Source organism: Xyrauchen texanus, chromosome 32, assembly GCF_025860055.1.
Source record: "Xyrauchen texanus isolate HMW12.3.18 chromosome 32, RBS_HiC_50CHRs, whole genome shotgun sequence".
In the NCBI taxonomy this organism is placed as follows: domain Eukaryota; kingdom Metazoa; phylum Chordata; class Actinopteri; order Cypriniformes; family Catostomidae; genus Xyrauchen; species Xyrauchen texanus.
The window spans coordinates 10,025,139-10,045,454 of NC_068307.1; the positions used below are offsets into that span (position 1 = coordinate 10,025,139).

Here is a 20,316-nt window from a genome sequence, read left to right on the forward strand (position 1 = left end):
TACTGGAAGGCTTCATGACTAAGGATTTCCCTGTGAATGTTGATAACACTGCCTCTATATTTCTCTGTGGCTATTGGTCACGAGTGGAGGCACTCTCAGCCAGCACAGCCTTTGGTGCAGTATAAGAGCCAGGCTTCAACATGAAGGCTCAGTATTGTTTTGGAACACCAGTGGGGTTTGGACTAGGCTGTGACTACATGAGGATTTTGTATCTGTTGCTACGGCAAGATTATCATTGGCCGGCCCTCATACTAGCTGTCTACACTGCTTATACTAAGGTACTGAATGGCAATTCCAAATGGAGAGGGTGATTGTTGTTAGCTGCAAATCATTTAATTTTATTTGACCCATTCTTATAGAATTGTTGCTTGATAATTTCATATAAAGAACCCATGTTGGGCTCGAATACTCTCTTTGATGATGTTACCTTTAATAAGGATACCAACGATTTAGTGAATGGCCTCTTACTGGACATTTTGTGTTTTGTTGAATGTCTCAACTGAGATTTGTTTTGCTTGCATTGGCAGAGACCCATAAGCTCAGACAAGTGTGGATGTTTTTTTGAGTTTTCTGTGCAGATTTTTGGGGGAAATCTGTGGAGTTCTTTTGAATGGATTTAAATATGGTACAATTGGTTAAACGGAGCTGAGAGCACAGTCAAATTAGCCAGAATATTTAACAAGCAAACATGCAAGGGGTGGGGAACGCGTAGAGCTTTGTGAATAACGAGTTTCCAGTTATGCATAGCTCTGAGAGTGAAGATGTGTTTACCTTTTACTGTGGTGCAACATGGCTCAGAGGCATAGGTTCTGGTCCCATTGAAACCAGGAAGTAATTGCATTCACATAATCAATGATGAGCGTGATTCAGAGCTTGCATTCTTCCTCTGAGATTAAAGTTTTTCTCCACTGATGGTTAGATTTAGGGTTGGGGTTTGGGTAAGGACGTATGTTTAGTAAAATATGCATTCCTGTTGACTATTTTTATGACTATCATTCCTGTTGACTATTCGCTTTTGGTGGACATTTCACCTGGAAATTGACTATTTGCACTGAGCCTCATGACGTATGTCCGCTTTGAAATAGTCCGACTAGCTAGTTTCTGGTTATCTGCAATGTGCTGTAGTTGCCTAGTTCCTGAAACTCTTTTAAGGATTTTAAGATTTTAAGGTCTGGACATTTTCAGACAGGAGAAGAAATATTCTGAACATTACTGTTTACAGCGTCTTCAAAACTCAGTGGAAGAACAATTTAACAACACGCTTCAAACACTGCAATGCTCCATGTATGAGGGAGGAGAGAGACTTGACCAATTCATACATCACCTTATTTTTATTAAATGTATGTTTTAATCTGTATTTTGTCTCCTTGTTTCATTAATACGTATATCACTATATGTTGAAATGTAATGCATAAGTTAAAAAAACTGCTAATGACAATGAGTTATAACTGATTGAATATGTTTAGTGCTGTTGTTTATTTTAGTGCAGCTAATGTACTGTATTTATTCAATTTGACATTAAAACTGCTTCATTCTGTGGTTTTTAATGCCTGGGAAGGGTAAGAGAATGGGTAATGCTTTCATGAATCAGTCTTTCTGGGACTTTTAACCAAACTGAAGTCATTTGCAATCATTGTATGGTGGAATTTATCATTGAAGCTCATCAGTTATTACATATAATCAATGAATGAAACACATGTTAACAAGATGTCAAGACTGCTGCAGGTTGTATTTGTTTGATGTATTATTCAGGAGCTGAGTATAGCTACATTTGTAAAGGAAAAAATATATTTAGAGGCAAATCTCAGCAAATAGTGAATTTGGGATCACTTTAAGGCATAAAACTAAATTTAGTTATTTTTGCCCTTAAAAAGTAGAAAAAATGTGCATGTAGTGCATGTAGGCGCACTGAATGTTGTAACCACAAACACCTGAGCCGCACTATGACTAGAATGTGGAAGCAGTTGTGCAAGTAGTCCATTGAAGCTCACACGTGCCCATGCATTCAACAACACTTCCATCTTCAGCCACTGGGGGCAGTGGTTCGAAATTTAGTAAGCACAGACCGATTTTAGCAGCAGAACTTTGACCTACTGTCGCCAGATTCACAGTGAGATCAGTCTGATATAATCACGAAAAGTAGAATTTTAACTGCATTGTGTAGAATAACTTTTCTGAGGTGATGAATCTATATGAATGAATGTGATACACATTTGTATCGGACAGTTTATAAACTAATTTAACTGGATGTCTCACATATTTGACAGGATATCAAATGTGCCTATAAATAGATATGTCGTTATGCACCTGTTGTCTTGCTACAGTACTTGGGCCATTGGAAACAGCACAGCCGCAGATATCTGCAACATTCTCACTCTGATGATACTCAGGCTCTTCCTGCTACAGCCACACGACTCTTCATATTACTCATCTGTCTTACTGGGCAAAGAATGACCATTCTAATACTTATCTCTGTGTTTCTCTTACAGTTTTTCAGCCCAATCATAGGCAGGCCAACAGTCATGTAGTGAGCAGTGTGTGAAGGACATCCAGATCACTTTCAGCTCTTTCTACACAAAGAGGTAATTGTAAGATATTTCTCACAGAGATAAATTAATAAAGGCACAGAAAGCTGTGGAGAATACACCATTCAGCTTGTCTCTGGATTAGCTGGGCTGTCTGCTAGGAGAACCCATTTGGCTGTTTGTGTATTTTCCTGTAAATACCGTCAAAGGGAATTGTTGCAGTGGGGTTTTGATTGGGTTATGATTTCCTGTATTAAAAAAAGGGTGAGTAATAAGGATCAAAGGTTGGGAAAATGTTTTGAGAAGTTTACTTCATGTTTGTGTAATAGCACATAGGGGCTTTATGTTAAAGCTGATACAGTATGTGTGATTTTTTTTTCAAGATTAAAATGCTTTCTCCTATCCTAGCGTAATATGCAGAGACAACTATAAGTAAGCCATTTGTAGGTTGATTTCACATAAAAGTTTAACACTGTGGCTCTGTGGTACTTTTAAAACATTACTCTATTTGTGTGAGCATCCAGACTCAACCAATGCCGTGAATTTGAGCAGAAAATTTATTTTTGTCTGACCGATGGAAGACAGAGCGAATGTACAGGAAGCTTATAATTCATTTTGCTATTCTGTTTTGTGCTGCTAATGGAGCAGAAACTATACATTCAACTATTTAAAGGAGGCATGTCCACATAACCGTTCATAATAAGGTATTTTTTACATAGTTTTACATTTTTTTTGAGAGAACTTGAAACTCCAAGAAACATATTGCACGTGGTCAAGATTATTTCATATTAAAACAGCACTCAATAGCAGCATTGTCTTGCAATGGTAAACAAAAATATTTTCCTTTTGATTCAGAGTCAAGACGTCAGGTAGTAATTGGCATTGCAAAAGACAGTATGAATGTATGACTTGCATGAGCATGGAACAAACACTTTGAAACAAGTCACCCAATGGTCATTGTAGTGGCTAGTTTAATTTGGCCCCATTTACACCTTGCGTTAACATGCGTTTTCTGTGATCACATCGCTATAGGATAGCACTTCACCACATTAAAGGACATGTGTAAATGCACCCAAGACGTATAGTGACCGGATCACTGAAACCAAATTCGGAGTTGGTCAGGGATGGATTCTGACCACATTCAAAGAGCTATACACCTGATCTACATATCAGTCCACATGTGTTTTTTTTTTTTTTTTCAAAGAATGTGAGCATTTCTCTATTCCACAAGATCCTCTTTAAAGGCATATCACATATAATAACAACAAAATAAGCACATACCGTTGAAGTCAGAAGTTTACAGACAACTTAGCCAAATACATGTAAACTCAGTTTTTCACAATTCCTGACATTTAATTCTTGAAAACATTCCCTGTCTTAGGTCAGTTAGGATCACTCATTTATTTTAAGAATGTGAAATGTTGGACCCCCGCTAGATTGTGTAGGCTTGGTCTTAAAGACACACCCACCTGCTGGCGATGCCAATGGGAGGATAGAGACACGTTTTTTAGTGGTGTATTGAGATCAGGATTTCTGGTTGAAGTTTCAGAGTTTTGTGTGTAATGTGGTGGGCACTTGGTTTCGTTTTGCTCTAGACTCTGTGTTTTGGGTGATGGGGCGGTCATCGATGTGGGGAATAGTCACATAGAGAATTGGGTTCTGACCTGTGTGATGATCGCCATGCAGATTATTTTGAGGAGTTGGAGATGAGCTGGTGCGCCCCCATTTCGGAGTGCTGCACGGAGATCGGGAGGGTGGTGGCTTTTGATGAGGTGTCATTTGGAAGACAGGGTAACATGGATTTCTTTGTTGGGAAATGGTGCAATTATTTTGAGTTTTTGGAGGTCTCTCGGGGTGGGACGTGGAGAGAGTAGTGTAGCTTTGGTTGTGTATGTTTATTAAATATATATTTAATGTTTGCTTTTTTCTGTATTTCTAATCATGTGTGACCACGGGAATGTTTGTTGGGGGGCGGAGCTGGGGATTGGGAGGGGAGGGGTGGTTGTGGGGTTTAAATGTTGTTTATATACTATATATATTTATTTATCCATCCATCCATCCATCGTCAACCGCTTATCCTGTGTACAGGGTCGCGGGGGGCTGGAGCCTATCCCAGCTAACATTGGGCGAAAGGCGGGGGACACCCTGGACAGGTCACCAGTCCATTGCAGGGCCATATTTATTTATTTATTTATTTATTTTTTATTTTTACTTTTCTTTATTATTTTAAGATTTAATAAAACATTTTAATTACAAAAAAAAAGAATGTGAAATCTCTAAATAATAGTATAAATAATTATTTCAGCTGTTATTACTTTCATCACATTCCCAGTGGGTCAGATGCATTGCCTTTAAATTGTTTAACTTGGTTCAAACGTTTTGAGTAGCCATTATGGCCAAACAGTTACATTTTTGTTTCATTAGACCAGATGACATTTCTCCAAAAATTAAGATCGTTGTCCCCATGTGCACTTGTAAACTGTAGTCTGGCTTTTTTATGGTGGTTTTGGAGCGGTTGCAGAGCAGCCTTTCAGGTTATGTCGATATAGGACTTGTTTTACTGTGGATATAGATACTTGTCTACATTTTTCCTCCAGCATCTTCACTAGGTCCTTTGCTGTTGTTCTAGGATTGATTTGCACTTTTCACACCAAATTAATCTCTAGGAGACAGAATGCGTTTCCTTCCTGAGCGGTATGATGGCTTCATGGTCCTTTGGTGTTTATACTTGCGTACTATTGTTTATACAGATGAATGAGGTACCTTCAGGCATTTGGAAATTGCTCCCAAGGATTAACCAGACCCACAATTTTTTTTCTGAGTTCTTGGCTGATTTCTTTTGATTTTACCATGATGTCAAGCAAAGAGTAACTGAGTTTGAAGGCAGGCCTTAAAATACATCCGCAGGTACACCTCCAATTCAGAACACCTCCTATCAGAAGCTAATTGGCTAATTGTCTAAAGAACATCATGTTCTTGAATTTTCCAAGCTGCTTAAAGGCACAGTTAACTTAGTGTATGGAAACTTTGTTTTTTCAGTAGGGCAACAAATAAAATTATGACATTTAGATTTTCAGGAAGATAATTAAATGACAGTTATCTATGATATAATTTAATGAAATTATATGATAGATCGTCTGACATTTTAACATTTTCTTTTTCTACATATCAATTCATTTCATAACCGAAATATAATTTTAATGCTGACATTAATTTTGCATTGTTAGATTGCCTTCTACACATCAAAATGTAAAATAAATAAATACAAAAAAAAAAAAGATTTTTGCAAACGCATTTAATTTGTGAGAATTTAAAGTTTTGACACCGTGTTAATCCCCGCAATAGTAAGAGTCATTCTGGTTGGATTTGTGCTAGTGACTTTAATCAGATATCTGTCCGATCACAGTGGAATGGCATTTGACTGCAAGGTGTAAAGGCAATCCAGCCAAAGACTATCCAGATACTATCCGGATATAAAATGCATGTTAAATCAAGGTGTAAATGGGGCCTTAGATTCTAATCAAGTTAGGCAACACACTAGTGCTTAATCAAGCTTGACAGTGCTCTAGATTTTATCAAGCATCTTTACACGTGTACATCTGTGACATTTCAGGAATGTAGAAGTGGCACACTCTGAATTTGCATTGTTTTTCAGCTACTTTTTTTGTCTAGATAAAGTACTGCAAGCTGTTGTGATCTTATAAAATAGAATGGTAAATCCATTTTAAATTTAAAGGGATAGTTCACCCACTCTTGTGTGGTTCCAAACATGTATGACTTGCTTTCTTTTATGGAACACATAAGGAGATGGAAGGCAAAATGTTGGCCTCATTCACCATTTACTGTCATGGCATCTTTTTTTCATACAATGAAAGTAAATGGTGAATGAGGCCAACATTCTGCCTAACATCTCCTTTAGTATTCCACAGAAGACCGAAAGTTATACGAGTTTGGAATATCATTAGGCTGAGTAAATACATTCATTTCAAAGCATGTTCATGTTGACGTTTCACAAGTCAAGATTAACTTGTGTTTTGAAAGTGTTGGTTCTCTTCTGATAGTTGGTGAATTGCCATTTTCTCTTTCGCAGCGTTTTAAAAAAAAGCAAAGTAAAACAGAATTTTGAGTTTTGTAATAAGAACAGCAGAATCAGTAACCATAAAAGCAGAAGTTGCAATGATGTTTATTTACTTGATTGCATGAGTTTTGGAGTGAGGTAATTGCTTGTGCTGGTGAGAGCCCAAGAGGCATGACCATTTGGCACATGACCCAAGCATCATTTGGGTATTTTTCTTGAGTTTCTTTCAATCATGGGACCCCTGATTCAACTTATTAAAGCTGAAGTGTTTAATTTCTGCACCACTAGTGGCACCAAAAAGAATTGCAAAAATAGTGACTGTTTCCAAACAGGTTTCACAAGGCACTTCTCCCATCTTCCATTGTTCATGCAAACAGGGAGTCCTGCCCCAAACTCACCCCATTGGTTGAGATCTAATTTGACATTTTGGGCCACTCAAACAAAATGCCACAGAGCCACAGTGTTTAGGCTACACTTTTCAGAAGAAGAATGGCTACTTATAGACACCGTTTACACCTCATATTAAGATGTGTTTCAGGTTATCTGATCACATGAGGTCAGACATAAATACATGTCTAAACGTGGGTCTAAAACATTTTGTGATTGAATTACAAAAACTAAATACGGATGTGGTCAAAAACGCATGTGACAACATCGCATTTGAGGTGTAAACGCTATCCATCCTAGATGTGTCCCGAACAGCAGCGAAGCACCACCCCTCACCTGTCGGTTACGAGTAGGGTCGCAACTAACGATTATTTTGATAATCGACTAATCTAACGGTTATTAGAATGATTATTTGACTATTCGATTATTGCAACAATACAATATTGTAAAATACAATTACTTGGAGCAACATATAAGATACTTAGACTTGCTTTAAGAGACAAATATAAATGTATTTTTTCACTTGGCTATATTTGTGTATATTGAGTGCAGAAAAGACAAAATTCAAATTCCATTTAGAACCAATATTCTAAATATCTTTTCTGGTAAATGCATCTTTTTTTTTTTTAAGAATTTTTAAAAGTATTTGTATTTTTAATATTATATTCAACATTCTCAGATATCCATTTTTTATTCTGTAGTATAGCTGCTAAAGAAAATGTATGTTGTTTTAAAGGAGTTTTATATATTTATATTGGAAAACAGGCCAAACTTATTTTGTTGCATTGTATAATGGGGTGAAGACTGTACCCTCTCTCACCTTTTTGTTCACTTCAATCCATCTTGAACTCACAAAAAACAAACTCTCTCTTATATTGCCAATTTTCTTCATGTTACGAAATGCACAGTGACACATATACTGTATTATGATACAATAAGTCGCGAGCCATCACGTTATAATCTAGCTGCATCAAATTTACGTGCTCGAGGGACAACCGTCCCCGTGCCAGAGTGAGCCTCAGCCGGGTGCAATTTTAATCTCTACCCCTTAGATCTAGACACTTGGCGCAACTCAGAAGAGGTGCTTACCACACCGAGAAATACCACTTTCAGAGATTTTAGTTATTTACATGAACTGCTTCCTTGTTATTTGAACTTTAATAAAGCAATAATGCATTAAATATAATTGCATTAAAGATGTAACACCGGGGTGTTTCCTTTAAAGATGCTTGACACGCAAGTTTTGCTTCAGTGGAGCGGCAGCTCCGTTTCCACTTATTCCACAATGAGAGTGCTTCTATATTTACTTATTTGGTATTTTTGTATAATTTCCTGATACTTTGCAATCTACATCACCTGAAGCTGTGAAAGTTTAGAGTGCATCTGGACTGTAAGCTGTGCTTTCTTCCTCTCCTCAGTCAGGCACGAGCTGCAGTGTCATCATTAGAGTTTCATATGATCTCATGTTATGTTAAATTACATCAAATGACTTTTCAACAATTACAATTTTTGTTGACAATTTGTTATTGTCGATGTTTTCAATAACGTCGACTTATTGTTTCAGCCCTAGTTACAAGCGGCTTTAAAAGGAAATAACTGTCCATTCGGAAGATTTTAAAAAGCATATTCGTGCACAATAACTTCAAGGATCTCCTTCAGTCTGTCTGATATCAACATGCAGTGAGACAAATGAAAAGCACACTCATCTGAAGCTCAGGATAATACAGACAATTCTGCTCAAAATTTTGCATTCGTGCATAGATTACATTTCAGATGCATCTGGGAGAATCATCGCACCATTTTTTGCACTTTCTTTGTCTTTTATGACTTTGTTGCTCTTTATTATCTTGCAGTAACATACTGACATAGTGATTGATGTGTGTGATAATTTAATCAGAGACTATCCCCTCCAATTCCAACACAAGTGATCACAGGAGATGCATTTTGCATTTGACCAGGTGTAAACAGCGATATGTCTCGCCTGACCACTTGTGATCGGATCAGCCGAGAGGCATTGTAATACTAGGTGTAAACTGGGTCCTGGTTGTCCTTGCAGATAAATACAGTTATGAGACATTCAATGTCTCTTCACAAATTTGGACAGTTTTTAAATGTTCTTGTTGCTTAGTACTCTGAAAGACAATATTGGTGAAGCAAAAACTTGTGTGTGTGAAAAACACTTTGGTGTGAAGTGGCGTCACTTCATAGACTTCAATGTATTCTGCAGCGCTGACGCAAGTCATGTGAAAGACCCTTAAGGCGTATGAGTATCAGTCACTTTTGCACATTAATTATTGCTCTTCGCAATCACAAAAATGACCAATTATGGTTTCAAAACGGCAAATTTCTCCAAAAGGTGAGGTGTTTGGATCCCTGCAATTATTATTTTCTTTCATGCATTTCTTTATTTTGTGGAATTTGATCATTTTCCATGGCACACCTGGCAATCTTTCACTGCACACTAGTGTGCCTCGGCACAGTGGTTGGGAAACTAACTAATCCCAAAGTCTAACTGATCCTATAAAAGCTCAATGGGGATAAGATCCATAACACTCTTTTCAAATTATCAGTTGTCCAATGTCTGTGTTTCTTTGCTCACTCTATCATTTTTTTTTTTTCTGTTTCAAAAGTGGCTTTTTCTTTGCAATTCTTCCCATGAGGCCTGGACCTCTGAGTCTGAGTCTGGACCTCTTTACTGCTGTACATGAAACTGTGGTTGAGTGGGTAGAATTAAATGAAGCTGTCAGCTGAGGTCATGTGAGGCATCTATTTTTCAATCTGATGTACTTATCCTCTTGTTTAGTTGTATCTGGGCCTTCCACATCTCTTTCTGTCCTTGTTAGAGCCAGTTGTCCTTTGTCTTTGAAGACTGTAGTGTACACCTTTGTATGAAATCTTCAGTTTTTTTGTTTTTTTTGCATTTTCAAGCATTGTATAGCCTTCATTCCTCAAAACAATTATTGACTGATGAGTTTCTAGAGAAAGCTGTTTCTTTATTTTCCATTTTTGACCTAATGTTGACCTTAAGACATGCCAGTGTATTGCATACTGTGTATATAAATATGTGTGTGTGTGTGTGTGTGTGTGAGTGAGAGAGAGAGTGAGAGAGTGAGTGAGTGAGAGAAGGCGAAAAGCAAAAGAAAACATTCCCTGTCTTTGGTAATTTAGTATCACTACTTCATTTTAAGAAAGTGAAATTTCAGAATAATTGTAGAGAGTATAATTTATTTCAGCTTCTATTTCTTTCATCAAATTCCCAGTGGGTCAGATGTTTACATACACTTTGTTAGTATTTGGTAGCATTGCCTTTAAATTGTAGAACTTGGGTCAAACATTTTGGGGAGCACTTCCACAAGCTTCTCAAAATAAGTTGCTGGAATTTTGCACCATTCCTCCAGATAGATCTGGTTTAACTGGGTCAGGTTTGTAGGCCTCCTTGCTCACACACGCTTTTTCAGTTCTGCCCACAAATTTTCATTGGAGTGATGGCCACTCCAATACCTTGACTTTGTTGTCCATTTTGCCACAACTTTGCTTGTTGTCATTGTCCATTTGGAAGACCCATTTGATACTGAGCTTTAACTTCCTTGCTGATATCTTGAAATATTTCTTCATTATATCCACATCATTTTCCTTCCTCGTGATTTCATCTATTTTGTGAAGTGCAAAGCACCCTCACAACATGATGCTGCCACCCCAATGCTTCATGGTTGGGATGGTGTTCTTTGGCTTGCAAGCCTAACCTTTTTCCTCCAAACATAATGATGGTCATTACAGCCAAACAGTTTGTGTGTAACACAACACAAACACAGTCATTGTTTCATAAGCCCAGAGGACATTTCTCCAAAAAGTAAGATCTCCGTCCCCATGTGCACTTGCTAACTAGTCTGGCTTTGTTTATGGCAGATTTGGAGAACTGGCTTCTTCCTTGCTGAGCAGCCTTTCAGGTTATGTCAATATAGGTCTCGTTTTACTGTGGATATAGATACTTGTCTACCTGTTTCCTCCAACATTTTCACAAGGTTCTTTGCTGTGGTTTTGGGATTGATTTGCACTTTTCGCACCAAAATACGTTCATCTCTAGGAGACAGAACTCCTTCATGAGCAGTATGATGCTTCATGGTCCCATGTTGTTTATACAGTACTTGCATGTAAACGCACATGTATGTAAACTTCTGACTTCAGCTATTTATATATAAATATATAACATATAAACATTGGCAAGCAGTGTATAAAGTAGGCTTTCTCTTTTAGATTTTCAGAGAATCAACTCTCTTGATTATTGTAACACAATAGAGGAAGGAACAGACTGCTGAGTAGCCACGCACCAACACAAAAATTGTCCATCTCGTAAAGAGATGTCCGAGTGTCAGCCAGGAGAGTGTTAAGTATGAGCATGAATTCTTAGAACATGCTGGAGAAGTTGGTTATAGCATGTTTTATACTAGCATGGCTATAGAGTGTTACCCCAAAGAAAGGGTGTCACTAAAATGAGGAACAGAATGTGTGGATGTATTTTTGGTTTTGCTTGCCTCACTGCCTTACTAGACAGAGTGGGTGGTAAACCAGGCAGGGGAGTCAACATAGATTGGTTCTTTGCCAGACCCCTGCCCACCCTTCCTTTGTAGGTTACTGTGGTGTCCAAAAGTCAAGCCTTTGCTGTCTGCTGCTGAGGTTAACCTATATTTATAGGCTTTTTGTCTGTGTAGTAGAGTACACGTTAGGATTTAAAGGTATAGTTCATCCAAAAATGAAAATTCTGTCAGCATTTCCTCTGGGGTTGTAGTTAACTGGATTGTGCATAATCTCCAGCTGCAAGATAAAACTCAGCAATGCACCAGGGAGGAAAAAATACTGTATTTTTAATAAGGATAAAATACAGTAAACAAGAGTGCATATTTTACTAACCATATGCCCTACACCAAACCCCAACCCTAAGCTTAACCTTCAGTGGGGTTAAAATGTAATCTTACAGTGAAAATGTAACCTCTGAATCTCGATGATCATTGATTATGTGAACGTGATTACTTCCTGGTTTTCATGGGACCAGAACATGTGTCTCTGAAGGATCAGTGGACCCACAGGAAAAGGTGAACACATTTGAATTGATGCAAAAATGTCTGAAGGGAGCTTGTTAGTAACTTGACTGAATGTGGTTTTAGTCATGACAACTCTCTGAAAGTTTTAGCATGTTAATGTAGGTATCACATTTTGATAGGATATTGGTCTTAGCGGACTAAATCTGCTATGCTGCAGATTTATTACGGAGACTTGCTATGGCTAGAACTTACACAGACATACTGAGTTGAGCATGTGGACATGCTGATGCTGCGCAATTAAAAAACACAAGATATGCTGAATCAAACATGTATGACATGCTGCTGCACAATTAGACATAAATTCAATCCCCATGTAGCAGATCTAGACATGTGGAGGTGGAAGGTTTCAGAGAAAACTCTCGCAGCGTGCGGCATTGAAACCGGCTTACTTGAAAACTGAGCAAATTTAAATGTTAGGCAAAGAGAGTGTGTGCAAGTTAATTGGCTACCCCATTACACATCAAAGGACTTATCAGCTTGCACCTTGTGAGGCGATTGGCTTGACATATCACATGTGAGCAAGCTGATTTGCAAACAGAAAATATATCCAAAGAACCTATCAGCTTGTGCCTGATTTATGCCTGAACTTACGCATCGATGTCAGGGTACCGGAACATTCTGTAACGACATGTTAAGTTCTCATGTTGCAAGAACGAGAACGTCCAACTCTGGCTATTCAGTGGAATTTTGCGCAACAATCAATCAGTTTTCATTTGAGAACTTTTTAAGAATTACTTCTGCCAATTAGTAATTATTATACCACAGGTCTGTTGAATGCTTGATTCTGATTGGTTCAAGTACGTTCTAAGGTGTACAATTTTTCAAGGAAACGCACGGCTATAAAGTAGTTCTATGTCTAGACCGCATAATGGTTCCATATCACTTCACCAAATTATTTCAGTTATTTCAAAGAGATCTACAGACTACCACAACAAAATAACCAGTAAAACAAAGACATTGGTTAAAGTTAATCGGTTAAGAACGTCTAAATGTCTAAAATATCCTACATTTATTACAATTTTGGTTTAAAGAGCCCTCACGCTTCCTCGTCTCCCCAGCACTTACACACACGCACTCACACACACACATATGCACACACACACACTAAGACTCAAGTCGCGACCGACAAATAGAGCCGCGCCCCCGCGACTTCATCAATACAACAGTTTCTATTATCTAAAATAACTTTTAATGTTTAAATGTATTTCGCCCTAATCAGCCTCACATAGCTATAGTGGAAGCACCGCGCTTCCCCTCCCCCCATTTCGCTTTCGCTTTTCGATTGAAAAGCAGCGCATGCTTCGTTACTTAGTTCTAATGTGATGTTTTCGAATTTGCAAAGAAGACTTGAGCTGTATTAAAGCTAGATACACTTGATTAATACAACAGTCTCTATATTATATAAAATATCTCTGGGGATAACCCTTGAGCTCCCCCTCTCTCACACACACTCCACACTCATGGACACACATTATACACGTAACGCACACATTTAAGGCCCAAACATACTCATGAGAGAAGAACAGATTCGTCATGTCAGCGCACTCCTGCATCTCAGTGGGGATGAAAAAAAAGTTGTTACGTTTTATAATGGGAATATCGCAACACACATCTTGGCGATTTTGAAGCGATACTTCTGACGAGAGCTACATCAAAAAAGGCAATCCCAGGAGCGATCTCTCTCATTTCAGAGTTTCTCTCTTTCGATCCCTCAAATATAAACTCACACACATGCACAAATGCACTACCTTATTACTCCAGTAAGTCCTCCATTGCTAGTTCTAACGTGATGTTTTCGAAATAGCAATATAGGCTTGACTGGCTCAACCAATGATGGGTGGGGGTGGGAGTGTTTGGGAAACCTAGTGGTCGATAAAACAGCCGAATAAATTTGTGAAGGAGGGACCCAAGCTATATCTAGGGATTACAATATCACAGAGGCTTGGGCCAGCATTTAGAAACCACTCACAAAGCCTTAGCTACCACTTAGCAGCCACTCAGAACACCCTGTCAACCTCATAGCAACGCATTACAAACCACTCTGTAAAAACCAAACTGGACAAAACTAGTTACTAATGCAACTCACATCCAAATTTGCCTTACAAATTTCTAAATCAAGAAATCCACCAGGTTATCTGGTGCAGGTCCAGTTCTGAGTCCCAGTCTGTTATGACTCTGTCAAGCTGTGGCCCCTCTCTTTGTGAGACAGCCCGTCCCAAACCACTGTTCTCCTGGAACTGAGTCAATCGCTGGCCTCTGCCCTGGTGACAAAGCCTGAAAGCATCCACTGACCAGTGTGAACCACAAAGCTTGCAGTGTGTGTCACCCCCTCCACCACTGAAATGTACACTGTGGGCTAAATACTGCTTCAGTGCCATCTCAATAGGAGCTGCTTTGCTTATTGTACCTCTAATACAATAAGCTTTTCTCCATAGCCAGACTGCCCGTGTCTTTGGCTCCACCCCATGGCTATGTACAGTATAGTTTGTCATGTGTGTCTCTGTGACATAGGCTGGGATGGACTGGCTATACGGAGCATCGGGACTATTCCCTATGGGTCGGTCGACTTGTGGGTCGGCTGTCAAAACTTAATGTATACACAATGTAAATAGAAATGGATGTTATTGAAATCATATAATATAAGTCATGTTAATCAAGTCAGTAATTATCTGGAATCTGAACTGGATCACTGTGTTATCACTATACTTGCCTTTCGACCACCATAAGGTTTTAGTCTATTAGTTTGTGATTTCATTTATAATTTGTGTGTAATTTCATTTAATTGCCTTTTCATTGTTAAAATCCTATTAAAAGGGATAGTTCTAATGTGACCGGGCGGAGGGCGGGGCCGGGTCTTGATTGTACACACCCGGTCCATTATTATAATTAAGCCTCCGAGAGGGATAAAGGCCGATTGCGGACGGTGGTTCGACGAGAGAGAGATAGTTTATGGACATGTCCGTCAAGTGTGTGTGTTTGTCTTTTGTTTAAGTTTCTCATTAAAACTATTATTTATATCGTCAACCTGGGCCTTTATTTACTCAACCTCGTGTTGTTTCAAATCTGTATTCGAGTTTTTACGTACGTAGAACACAAAAAGTAATGTTAGGCAGAATGTTATTCTCAGTCACCTCTCAATTTCATTGTATGTAAAAAAAAAAAATGCAATGAAAGTGAATGGTGACTGAGACAAACATTTTGCCTAACATATCCATTTGTGTTTCGGGAATGTAGAAGTGACACTCTATATTTGCATCATGTTTCCACAACATTTTTGTTCTAGTTAAAGTACTGAAAGCTGTTGTGATCTCATAACATATAATGTTATATCAAATTTAAGTTTAAAGGAATAGTTCACCTGAAATTGACAATTCTGCCATCATTTACTCACCCTCGTGTTGTTCCAAACCTGCTTGACTTTCTGACTCTGTGGAACAGAAAAAGGTTACCTTGGGCTAAATGTTATCCTAAGTCAGCATTCACTTTCATAGTATGGAGAAGAAGAAAAAAAGATGTATTAAAAAGTAATTGGTGACTAAGGCTAACATTCTGCCTAATATCTCCTTTTGTGTTCCAGAGAAGAAAGTCAAATCAGTTTGCAACAACATGAGGGTGAGTAGATGATGACATAAAGAAATCATTCAGCCGAAAATAAAAATGAAGCTAAGAAAGCCCTAAATTATAATTGTAAGGCTATTGTCACCTAGGGTGTCCTTACAACCACCTGCAGGCCTCAACTAACTTTATCCAACGATGTCTAGCTTGCATACTTAGCACAGCATCTTTCCCAATAAATCAATCTAAATTCCACTTCCTCCTTTGGAATGTTTGTATCAATACCTCACAATAACAGCAAAGTCATTCTTGTTTGCATATTGGCCTGTAGCAGCCAGAAAAGAGGAACTCCTCCACGGAGGGACTCCCCATCACCACAGAAGAGACAGGGTGTGGGCCGTTCTGTAGTGGGGCGAGAGACATGGGGTGAGGATGTTTTGGAGGTGTTTCCAAATTGAAAAGGCCACTCACATGATCTTAAAAAAAAACACCACCTGACCCTCACATGACTTCCTCAATCTCACTGAGTTGCATCTTGCAGCTGGAGATTATGTACAATCCAGTTAGCTACAACCCCAGAGTAAATGATGACAGAATTTTCAATTTTGGATGAACTATACCTTTAAATCCTAAAGTGTACTCTCAAAGAGTATAGGTTAACCTCAGCAGTAGACTGCAAATGATCATTACATTTGCATTGTATTAATTCAGAGTATGGCTTTAAAGAGATGCCATAGGTGGTTCATATTCGTATGGGCAACCTGAGGAAACCTGAATGACATTGAATAATATTAAGCCATGATATAGTATATGCAAATATCATATCATGGTTATATTTAACGTTTTGGCGATAGTGCAGTACTCTACACAGGCAGTACTCTAAATGCTTTGTGAGTTGCACACAATGATTTCTTTTTCTATTTTAGGAAGTGCCAGACTGCATATTTATTTGTTTGCTGACTTTTGCGTACATTTTGTTCTGTTCTTCATTTTAACTGTGAGGTTTATATTAGATTTAGTGGACCCTCAAATTTATTTGAACACTTAAAGGGATTGTTATCCCTTAAATTAAAATGCTATCATTATTTATTGGCAGCTTCTGTTGTTTCAAACCTGTATAACTTTCTTTATAAAATAAAAGGACATGTTAGGCAATATGTTAGTCTCAGTCACCATCAGAGCTGGACTGGGAAGAGGAATCGGCCCAGGATATTACATAGCAACTGGCCCAAAAGTTGAGCGGTGGGGGTCCTTTTCTGCATATTGCTGCACCGTTTTGTGGTCCGTTTTGCATAACGCTGCAGCTCATTTTAGCTTTTCACATCCCATTTAGCCCGTTGTGTGGCCGACCCACCGGCCCGCTCGGTCTCCCGATGGCCAGTCCGACCTTGACTGGCCCCAAAGTGCGTTGGCCCACTGGGAAAATGCCCGGTATGCCAGATTACCAGTCCAGCCCTGGTCACATTCACATTCATTGCATCTTTTTTCCATACAATGAAAGTGAATGGTGACTGAGGCTGTCATTCTGCCTATCATCTCCTTTTTCATTTTCATTTTTGGATTAACTGTTTAGAACTTTAAGACACAATGTATGAACGTTATGGGACCAGTTGTTTAAAGCCAGGTAATTGCAAAACCGCTCAAAAAAGTCAAGTTAATTCTGAGAAAAGCTCTAACGTAAATTTTTGCAGATGCCGCTTGGTTTGCTGTTTTGTTATTTAATGCAATAAAATTCATGAAGTGTGATTTAAGTGATCAAAAACTTTTTGGGGCTGCTGTTTGTAAAGTAAAGACTGTTTTTATTGCATTACTAGTGTTTTATTATCATATAGCAATATGCATCCACACTCAAATATAATTGCTTGTATCCATATACTTCACATTTGCAAAATCTAACTCACCTTTTTCTTTACAGACTCCCATCTCTCTTCGGGCTGGACTGCGCGGCGGCAGCAGCCCGCCCCCCGCGTCCCCCAGCCATGTCGTCACGCATTGCCCTGCGCCTACAGCTCATGCGGGACCAGATGCAGCAGGAGGAGCAGCGGGAGCGGCAGCAGCAACAGGCAGTAGCCATGCATTACATGCAACATCGTATGCCAGGCCCGCCTGCATCATCACCATCCATCAGTGCGCCAACTCACTTCCAGGCACCCATGCAGGTTCCTGTGGAAGTGCTAAAGGTAGATACATCTACAGCCTTTGTGTGGATTGGTAAATGCCAAATATTTGTTAACTCCCTTGGATATTTAGTTTTCTGATTACATGCCGAAGTGTAGTTCACTGTAGATTCTGTGACCACATTAAAGGGTGGCCCAAAATTAAATATCTGTCATAATTTACCCACCACCGTATTATTTCTAACTCGTATGACTTTCTTTCTTCTGTGGAACACAAAAGATAAGGTTTTGAAGAACCCTTGGGTACTGGGGCTGTCAAGCTCCAATATGACGAAAAATAGAATAAAAAAAAAGTGGTACATACAACTCGTGCATTATTTCAAGCCTTCTGAAAATTGAATACAATATTCGGCTGTGGCTCAGATGGTAGAGCGGGTCGGCCACTAATCGCAGGATTGGCAGGCCCACACGACTCCACACTGAACCCCAAGTTGCTCCCAATGGCAGGCTAGCCTTGCATAGTAGCTCTGCCATAGTTGGTGTGTGAAGGTATGTGTGAATGGGTGAATGAGACGCAGTGTAAAGCGCTATGAATACCGCTAAGGTTAAAAATGCACTATATAAGTGCAGACCATTTACCATTTACATCTTCCACTCCACTGCAATGCTCAACTCATATATGGCAGCATTGGTATCAATGACATTTCAGAATCCGAATCAAGATTTGTTGCCAAGTAGGCTCACAAAAACACACACACACCGAATTCGTGTTTTGTGACAAGCTTCCAGTACACACAGAAATTTTTACACAGAATGAAAAAATTAAATAAAGTAAAATAAAATAATATATAGAAGTACACAAAAAGACAGAATGCATTTTTTCAGATATGCTACAAGCTACAAATGTGCTGGAATTTGAATTTGGTCACAAGACATGCAAGAGCTAATGGCATTTGGCATCAATGGTGTTGCCTCCCATTTTGTAGTCCATTTTAACTTTTGTAGTCTGTTTTAGAGCTTTGGCACAAGGGGAAGATTATCAGTGAATAAATATCAGTCCGTTTCTCATTTAAAGCTACTGTATTGCTTCATAAGCTTGGAATACAGTGCACGAAAATATAATGACTACTTGTATAATTCATTTATGATGCTTTTTTCTCATTTTGGAGCATAATCCTTTTTCTGCTTTTAATTATAAATGTGTTGCAAAGAATAGGTATTTGTGGAAATACTTAATTAAGCCTTAAAACTGATAATGAATGGGATACACCCTCTCTCAAAAAACGCCCCAATTGCCAAAATCTCTCTAATCGTAGAGCATGTCTGTGTTCCGGGGTATGAATGATCTCCCCCATAAAACCCTAATCCTGCTTTCCATTGGGTAGTCTAGTGCTGTGGACACCCTAGTGGTCCCAACAGGATTAATACATTCTAAGGAGTGCATGAAGACCAAATTAGGCAAGATTAGGTACTCCAGTAATCTTCTCTCGTGTTGCGGCAACCTGGTGTTTCTGGGGAAAGAGTAGTGGTCGAAGTCCAGAAGTCAGTAGGTTGTGCAGGACTGAGCGCTGGATTACATTTCAACCAAGATTAAAAAGAAAGGAATATTTGTTGAAGAATGCGGTGGAAAGACAGCCAGGTAAGAGGAAAAGGCAGAAATGAGGGGCAGATAGAAACTTGAGTTCAGGCGCAAGTCAGACTTAACTCACAAAAAAGTTCACTTGAGACTTGGACTTCAAAATAGATAAGTCTTCATGTCTTCAACGAGAATTATTTTCTCTGAATATCGCGGCACTGTCCAGATACAAGGGACCCTCTCATGCAACTGTTGCTTTTTATTTTGAAAATGGGCATCATTTGCTCATTTTATTTTTCTAGGAAATCCCTAAAAATAATATGGTTTTAAAAATATTATATATAATGTTGTATAAACCTGTCCTCCAACAGGTTTATACAACAACCTGCATCATAATAAAATAAAAAATAAGACTTGACTTTGACTTGACCTTGAAAATTGGTATGTTTCTCTTTAATACCATGGATATTTTTCTGCATTCTTATCAGTTAAATGTAAAGGCAGCAACTCAGTGTTTAGTGCCTGCTTGTGCACACATGGAATTTTAAGTGTGGGCATGAGTGTGTGACGCTCTGAAACTTTGTACTGCACCTACAAGAATTTATTCGATTTTCAGGATGTTTTTAACATCTTAGCATAAAATTAAATCCCTGATTCCACATGAGTCACCATAAGCATGTTGACACATGGGAAAATTGTGAGAATTTTTTTTTTCTTCTTTTAGAGCCTGACTAAAGATGTAAGTAAGTGGTTTACTTACAGTTGTCTCTGCATATTAAGCTGAGAGACAGCAAAGTATTTTAACAACAAAAATGACACATTTCAGCTTCAAAAGAATTAAGACAGTTAATAAAGGTTGTACAACTCAAAAACGTCTGGATAGCAGATTGTCAAGAGCCTGTACATGTAGTATCTATCATACCTATCACCTAGGCTCTGAATAGACAGTAACTAAGATTGCATAAGAGGCTCTATTCTT

The 20,316-nt window shown here is 38.6% G+C and overlaps 1 protein-coding gene across 1 annotated transcript in view; it reads left to right on the forward strand.

Moving 5' to 3' along the window:
• tfeb (transcription factor EB) overlaps positions 1-20,316 on the forward strand; it is a 54,008-nt gene that overhangs the window by 13,404 nt on the left and 20,288 nt on the right. The window contains exons 2-3 of the mRNA XM_052101762.1: positions 2,490-2,582; positions 17,560-17,824. Coding sequence (XP_051957722.1) covers positions 17,624-17,824 — 201 coding nt within the window. The 5' untranslated portion in view covers positions 2,490-2,582; positions 17,560-17,623. The remainder of the gene's footprint in view (positions 1-2,489; positions 2,583-17,559; positions 17,825-20,316) is intronic.